We start from the raw sequence: 7,694 nt of genomic DNA on the forward strand, positions 1-7,694 counted from the left end.
TTGCCCCATATTTGTTTACTAACAACCTTAAACTCTTGGGGTATGGAAGTAAATTCACCCTATTTTATGTTAGCTATAGGCCCCAAATTCATATTAGGGGAGGTCAATGCTATTTTCGAAACCTCAAGAGAGGTGAGTGCAACTGTTAGAAACTTCAGGAGAGGTTTTTACGATTATCCCAAGAAACTATATGCATGTTATATGCATAAAACACATGATTTCAAGTTCTAACCACCAGAGTTCCTACATCGTTGACATTTTCTCAATTTAGTTGGCAATTACATTGTATAAATAATAGTTGACTTTGTTACTTAGCTCGTGTGACTACATTGCTAAGACCCTCGACATCATCTGGATAGATAGACCAGGGTGACCGAGGTAGCTGACCTGGCCTGACAGGATCACTAGATTGGCTGGTAATGACCCTTTACAGCCCACTTTAATATCCACTAGGTAGAAGGGTGAGTCATCCTACATCCTACTTTAATATCCACTGGATAGAAGGGTGAGCCATCCTAGGAGAGCTAACTTTCCTGATACAGTTAACTAAGATAGGAGCATAGTTTCATGCAATAGACAATAGAAAGAGACTCACCATTGTCAAGATCATAGAATACTCCTAGAATCTATAAGTACTCACCATTCTCACTGTTTATTGAGTTTCATTGCTAGGCTAGTCGGACATAATCTCGATTAAGAGATCTCCTTCTTTAGGAGCTTTCACTGAGTTCATTCCTGCTTGTGCTATTACCTTTGAATCTTGCAAAGCGTCTCACTTCATTTTATTCCCTTTGTTTGAATGTTAGACTGTTTGTACTTTTTCCTGCTAACCAAGCCTTTAAAGTAGTGGTCCTCACTTAGTAGACCTTCCTGTCTTTTTACTGTTTTTAAATGGTGCATGTTCCACGTTTTTGGCAATCTGGTTGGTTAGAGAGTAGTGAATCAGAATATGGCTGTGATCATTCTGAGGAAACGAGAGAACTCCCTGGTATTCCTCTTACTCCCAATTAGGTAGGTTTCTATCAAAAAGCCCTCTAGTGATCCATCATTTTCCAAACATGCAGCTTCATAGAGACAAATTTAAATAAGTGTCAATTTTACTTCATACTTTATGCGTATTTTAGGTCATTTGTAGTTAATTTCGAACTCCGATGACAATATGAATGACTATTTTGACAATATTTGATATTCTTGAATAACTTTGAGAATACTTGTGAATTCATCCCACATTTACTTGTTAAAGTTTATCATTTTTGATAGAAATAAGAAGTAAGGACAATTCGGCACCAATTACACAAAGTCATTGCCGGATTGAGTAGGGATAATATTGCCCCAAATTGACATGGGTAAGCTAGATTCAAACTCGGATATTCATCAAAAGGTTTTCAAGACAAAGTGAAGAAAACAGAATTTGAGGCCTATTTGTGGAATTCTAGGCTAGACTTTGGAGCAAAAAAAAATTTACAAATTTGTGCAACTTGCAACGGCCTTTTGATCACAGTGATATGGGCAGCTGAAACCATTTTTTTGGATTCAAAACATCAAATTTTGTTAACTTTTTGTCAACTTTATGTCATTCCATCTTCAACTTTTGTCTCTTCAAGACCAAAAGAACTTATTGTAGAAGATTGAGGGAATTGAAGAAGGTAAATAGAAAGAGCTTTGTTTAGTTTAGTGCTGGGAGTTCTTGTTAGTTCTAGAGAGTGTAGGGAGCTTTGGAGAGAAGAGAAACAAACCAAAGGGTTGTGTCTTGCTCTTAGAAGCAAGACAAAAGCCTTCAACAGATATAGTTGTCTTCACTTTCTTTTTCTTGTTTTGATGTAGGTTAGCGTAGGATAATTTAGTTGCTATTCATCTTAGCTTCTGTGTTGGCTCAACAAAGAAGCCAAGAGAGATGACAATGGAGAGGTTCAAGAAACTCTAGTGATAACTACTGATAAGGGTTTTCTTCTCTCCAATTCTTGATCTTATATTGACTTCTAAGTTTTGTTAATGCAAAGTTTGGATTTTATGTTGTTAATGTTGTTTTAAAGTAAACTATCTATTATTGTTATGTGTTGATTTCTTAGTTATTTTGAGGCTATCATCTTAATTGAGTTATTTAGCATTTTTGCTCTTATAACCATGATTAAATGATCATTAATTATGATCGTCTCAAGGTGTTATATTTGCAACGAAAATTAAAATTTGACACTAGTTCATGGAAATGTTAAATCTAAGGAATACATTCACGAAAGTAGAGATACACCTTGATAACTTGTAGTGAAGTAATTTTATAGAATTTCATGAGCTTATGGTTGATTTCATAACCATGAAAATAGGTAATATGTCATCTTTTATTGTGTTTTTCCTTTCTTTCTTTTGCAATATGACATGTGACCTTAGTGTGGTGTTTATTTTCCTGAATAAATACTCTTCTTTTTTAGTAACAGCAATAAGTCACTCTATATTCCTTAATCCATTCTATTCCTAAACTGTAATGTTATCCATAAACCATTATCTATTTGCAAGCACATCATATAATCGAATTTTTGGATGTAAAACTTATCACTAGCATATATGTGCAGAGTTTAGAGGGGGAAGTATCAGTAATTGTCAAGTTCAAGGGGGAGAGTGTAATTAAACCTTTCTTTCCTTATCTATTGTTTCTTTTCGTCCTCTTAAAATTTTGGCCCCAATAATCTCATCCTAAATTTGGCGCAGTTTTCAACATGAGAGCCAGCAGAAGAAAACGAACCAACGGATCTCCAACCAGGGCCCGACCCGGAGACCCATCCGAATCGGGCAGGACCCGTAACTCCAGATTCTCCTCCCCTCCGCCATCATCCTCACTTCTTCTCGACAGCGACCCCATCACTGAAGAACTTGCAGTCTTTGAAAAACTCCAAATCTCTTCGCCCGACCCGAATCCCAACCCAAGAAGCTTTCCTTACAGCGTGAAGCAACAATGCTGGGAAAAGGCAGAGAAAATCAAGGGTCGTGACCCGGATCGATGGCGCCGTGACCCGCTAGGGAATATTGTGTTCCGGAAGCTTGTGGGCTGCCCGGGTTGTTTATGCCACGATTATGACCATATTGTTCCTTATTCTAAGGTATTGATGCTCATTTTTCAAGATTTTGAATTTTTACTTTTTTGTAAATTTTGAATCTTTGAAGCTGCTAACTTTATTTAGATTCTTATTGTCTTAATAAATTTGGAATTATGGGTTTATCCAGTGATGGAAATGGGTGTCTGGAGCTGTTTTTTTTTCCTTTTGGTTTTTTCCCCGCCTCTGTTGGTGTTTAGTGTTATGAATTGGGGTTCTTTTTCTTTTCTTTTCTTTTTTTACGCTTTCCCTTGAATTTGTTCCAAAGTTTTAATTTTTTGGGTTTTGACTATTAATTTTTAAGTTTTTTTCCTGTGGTTCTCTCATTGTGCAGCTGAAATAATTCTCTTTTTTATTTGATTGTGGGGTGTGGAAGCATAATTTGCTTACTAAACTGCGAATTTTGGGTTTCCTTGTCGGGTTTTGAGTTGTATTGGATGAAATGGTTATGATTTCGGACTTCTAGGTAGCTAAGCCAATAATACCTTTTGAATCAATATGTTCTAAAATCTAACCCGAAGGTCTTGATTAGGTCCATTTGTTTTTTGTTTTGCTGGTTTCTGTTTGCAAGAACTGATTAGTTGTAAAGGTTCGATTTCTTGTAGTTGGATCAATTTATCCTGGGAATATGGTTCCTGAACTCGGTTTGAACGGCTTGTTGAATCTTGTAGCAGATTTGAATCCCAAAGTTGTGCTAATATATTTTCTTAAGATAGAGCACAGATTTTTGTGAGCAGAAATGGGATGCATTTTACTTCTGGCCCATTTTTTGAAGCAAGGCTAGGGGTTACCAAATCCAATGATACCATCTTCCTTATACACCAGAATAGGATTTATTAGGCTAAAGTCAACAGGCTAGGTTTGGGAAGACTAGCAATGGAATCAGTTTTCAGTGTTGCAGCTCTCTTAGCCGTTTTTCCATCCAAAATCTCCTTCTGGGAGTCAAAACCTAAAGCTTTTCCTGGAAATTGCAAAGAACTTATAAATGGGCTGGTTGTCTTTATGTTATTGGTTAGCAGGAAGCCTTTCTGCAAATGTGTTGCTGTGTTAATTTTCTTTGCTCGTTACCTGTGATTCTTTTTCGTTTTGCTATGATGTTGAGATGTTTTGCCTTGTCAATGTAATATGAAATAATAAACTTTGTTCTTCTAGATTGTGCTGGTTTAACTATGATTCATGAGCAAAAGATTTATTAAAAAAGAATGATAAGGTCTTTACTTCCAATACTGGACCATTGCACATTAATTATGTTAGTGTGTCTAACTTGACCAACTAAGACAGTTGAGAGTTACTGACAATGTAAACTGATGCATCAGAAAAAATAACTATTTTTTTTTTGTATTCTCTCATCTAGAGGGCAGAATCTGACTAATCGGACCAGGACTTCAAAAAAAAAAAAAAATTGTAACTGAAGTTAAGTTTATGTTGCAGTGGTCATGATCCAGTTACTGCTTTATTTGTTATTCACATCCTCTGTGATGCATATACTGTAAATATATATAGTATCCCATGTGATTTCTTTTACTTGTTGGCTTCAGCTCAATTTAGAAGTTTAATATCAGTTTTTCCTGCTCTCTGAAATTTTTATGTTGTATTTTTTATGTCTAATTCGCATGATATTCTTTGAGCCTTACGTTAGTTTCTGCTAAAACCCAAATTTGGATCATTTTCAGGGAGGACAAAGCACATTAGAAAATTGTCAAGTTTTGCAGGTACGGAATTTTCTTCAATATGAAAACAGATCTTTCACTTAATCACCTATCTACTCAACTTTACAGATAGCATTATTTCTCATCCTTCCATTTGCTTGACTGTAACATATTTGTGCTTCAACGTGGTTTTCTCTTTTGTTGGTTGAAAAGTAATGTTAATTGTTAACAAAGCATCTAATGGTTGTCATTTGAGAAAAGTGCTGTTTAATGTGGATAAAACTTGGAAGCTCTCCAGAAGTTAAAAATTGATAGTGTACTGTGAAGGATGATGCTTGTGTATACCCCAAAATGTGATACAAAAGATTGAATCTGTAACCAAAGGATAATCCGTGTGCTATTTGTTTCTGCTTGTTGTACAGTACTTTCTATATTGCCTGGAAGACAACCACTTGCTGCCAACTCTTTTACAATATTCTTATTTTTCTTCAAAATAAGCTCCAGCAAAGCAATAAATTAATGTTCTCTTGGTATAGTTCGTTGCCATGCTTAAAACATGAAGAGCTCATGCTTCATAATGGAGACAAATGGTTGGAACTCGTCTCTGCTTCTGTGTGCACAAAACAGTACGATACAAATGTTACTCTTCCTCTGACAATTCCTGCCAAGATTTTGTTGTAGCTTCCCCAGCAATAAAGATAAATGTCCGAGGGGTACATCGTTTGGTCTTTCTTTCCAAATGAAGGTTTTCTGAGATTTTCCAGTTATTCAATAAAACAGGCATTGGACTGTTAAGGTTGCACGTATTTCTTGACAAGTCCTATTCTATGCAGTTTATCACTTTGCATGTCTTGCTCATTTAGAGGCTTCACTGCTTGTTATCCACCTCCCTTCTTGCACCTTTCTTTCAAACATGGACTTGCCATGTTTTCCCACATTGTGCATCATGAAGGATCTGCAAATGTCTAATTGTTATCAACAGCTATTCTGAAAAGTGTCTATTTAGCTTAACCAATGATGCTTTGTCTTAATAGCGCACCTTATCTGAGGATCTGACTCTTTGGACACTTTTCAATCCTCTTTAGATAGTTTCGAGAATCTTGTATCCTTATGCTGGTGACTTCTTCATCCATATAGGTAGCAGTAATCATTCATTCTTGCTACTTTAGGACCTCTCTTCACAAATCATCCTCTGTAGCAAAACTCTGCCTCGTCAGTTTTAAAACTGCTGCTTATTTTAACCTCACTTGTCACTTTGATTAGCTGCTCCACACATTTACTGGATCACAAATGATACCCACTTTTTAAATGATACTCGTGTTCTTTTGCAGAACCGTCCAATATAACTTCATATGAATTTTGATGTCCTACATAATTTTCCCTTGTCTATTGTTTGATTCATTCTCTCGGTGCTGGGTTGGAACATGCTTCTTCCTCTTCCACCATGTTGTTTGACATAACTGGATTATCAGAATCTTCTTGGGCTGCTCATAGAACTTCTTTCAATGTTTCCGTTAGCCCACAAAAGCTAACTTTATGTTCCGCCTCAAATGCGGTATACATCTTAAAACCCCGTTAGACTTGAATTCTGTGTCCTCCTATTCTCTTTTGTTCATGCACTGCTTTCCCAGGATAGAGATGGAACCTGGACAATTTGATGTTCTAGTTTTCTGCTGTCTAGATTTCGTTTGTTTGTTTTTTTTTTTATTGAAATTAATATAACAGGTTTGACCTGTATAAGATTAGTATTTGTTTTTAAACACTACATTGACTGAGTTGAATGTGTAAAACTTGACATCTTAGTGCGATTTTATTCTATGCATTATGAGATTACTGTGCTGTTTAGTGCTTCTAGCAATCTAGTTCTTGTTGTTTGATGAAGTAATTGACATGCTTGTATGGGCATGTCAGTTAAATGAGCCCAAGCTACAATTGGGCTCATATAACGTGTGTATATCAAACTCTGCCGTCAGTTTTGAAAGCATGTGAACCAACACCCAAGTCATATTTGTGTTGTCGTGAATAGATAATTAGGCCCCCTTTGGTTTTGATTATTCTTCTAATATAATAAAAAACTTGTGAAGTCAAGTATTTTGTTTCATTTTATGTTCATGAAGTCACTTACTGGAATCAGAAGTGATTGATTACGTAAAAGTTGATTTTCTTTTTCAAGTTAAGCATGGAACTTCATTTTTTTATTTGCTAAAATCAAGGACTGAATTCCAATAATTTTATCTAACAGCAATAAATAGCTCATCCTTTTAGCGTCTTCATCCCCTCCTTTTCAATTTTTTGCCTTTTCAAATTGGGCAAACCTAACTGGATTGCTTTACAGACCTTTTTTTGCTTTTAACATCCTGTAGGTCAGAGCTCATTACAAGTATTTTTGCATGAAATGAATCAGTTTTTATTTTCCCATGTACTCTGCCGTAGTGATTTAACACGGAAGGTATTGCCTCATCACCTGTTCCTTGCTGCAGGCAACAGTTAATCGATCTAAGGGGAACCGTACTGAGATATCTAAATCTGAACTTATTCAGAAGAGTTCTTACTGTCGGGTTTCAGGTATTTCCCACTCTTGCATTACTTTTCATTCGGTTACAGAAGAATACTTACTTGAAATAAAATTGAAACGTCTGGACTTTTAGGTAATCAGGTATGTAAGATTACTCACCATTTCTTCTTTGTAAATTGGTCATTTAATCAACCGCAGGTCGAGATATGGATTTACTTGAACTGACAGCCTATGGTAACGTCCGACGAGGACAAGATTCTGGGGGATGTAACATCCAGTGATGATTATGTTGTGGGCTGGTGACTTGCACAATTGCATCTGTTGTAAAATTGGATTAGCTAGAAAGCCTAGAATGTACTCAATTAGTTAGAACATAATTTCTCTCATTCTCTATATTGTTTAAGCTTATTGATAATGAATTTATTTGAGAACATTCCTAGTTAA

The 7,694-nt window shown here is 36.0% G+C and overlaps 1 protein-coding gene across 2 annotated transcripts; it reads left to right on the forward strand.

The window, feature by feature from the left end:
* The first annotated feature begins 2,661 nt into the window (after positions 1–2,661).
* Positions 2,662–7,694, forward strand: LOC113741570 (uncharacterized). 2 transcript variants are annotated; one of them, XM_027269109.2, is made up of 4 exons: positions 2,664–3,092; positions 4,760–4,798; positions 7,216–7,300; positions 7,449–7,694. In XM_027269109.2, the coding sequence occupies exons 1-4, from the start codon at positions 2,712–2,714 to the stop codon at positions 7,529–7,531; spliced, it is 588 nt and encodes a 195-aa protein (XP_027124910.1). In that variant the 5' UTR covers positions 2,664–2,711; the 3' UTR covers positions 7,532–7,694. The 2 variants fall into 2 exon arrangements, with proteins under 2 accessions (XP_071904072.1, XP_027124910.1); XM_072047971.1 differs by lacking the exon at positions 4,760–4,798 and having other exon boundaries at positions 2,662–3,092.

Source organism: Coffea arabica, chromosome 4e (assembly GCF_036785885.1).
Source record: "Coffea arabica cultivar ET-39 chromosome 4e, Coffea Arabica ET-39 HiFi, whole genome shotgun sequence".
Taxonomy (NCBI): Eukaryota; Viridiplantae; Streptophyta; class Magnoliopsida; order Gentianales; family Rubiaceae; genus Coffea; species Coffea arabica.

Bases quoted from the DNA above. Each gene is read 5' to 3' on its own strand.
- LOC113741570 (XM_027269109.2), top strand. From the start codon at position 2,712: ATGAGAGCCAGCAGAAGAAAACGAACCAACGGATCTCCAACCAGGGCC. The intron at 3,093-4,759 runs GTATTGATGCTC...GATCATTTTCAG, and splicing joins ATATTGTTCCTTATTCTAAG to GGAGGACAAAGCACATTAGA. The intron at 7,301-7,448 runs GTATTTCCCACT...AATCAACCGCAG, and splicing joins TTCTTACTGTCGGGTTTCAG to GTCGAGATATGGATTTACTT.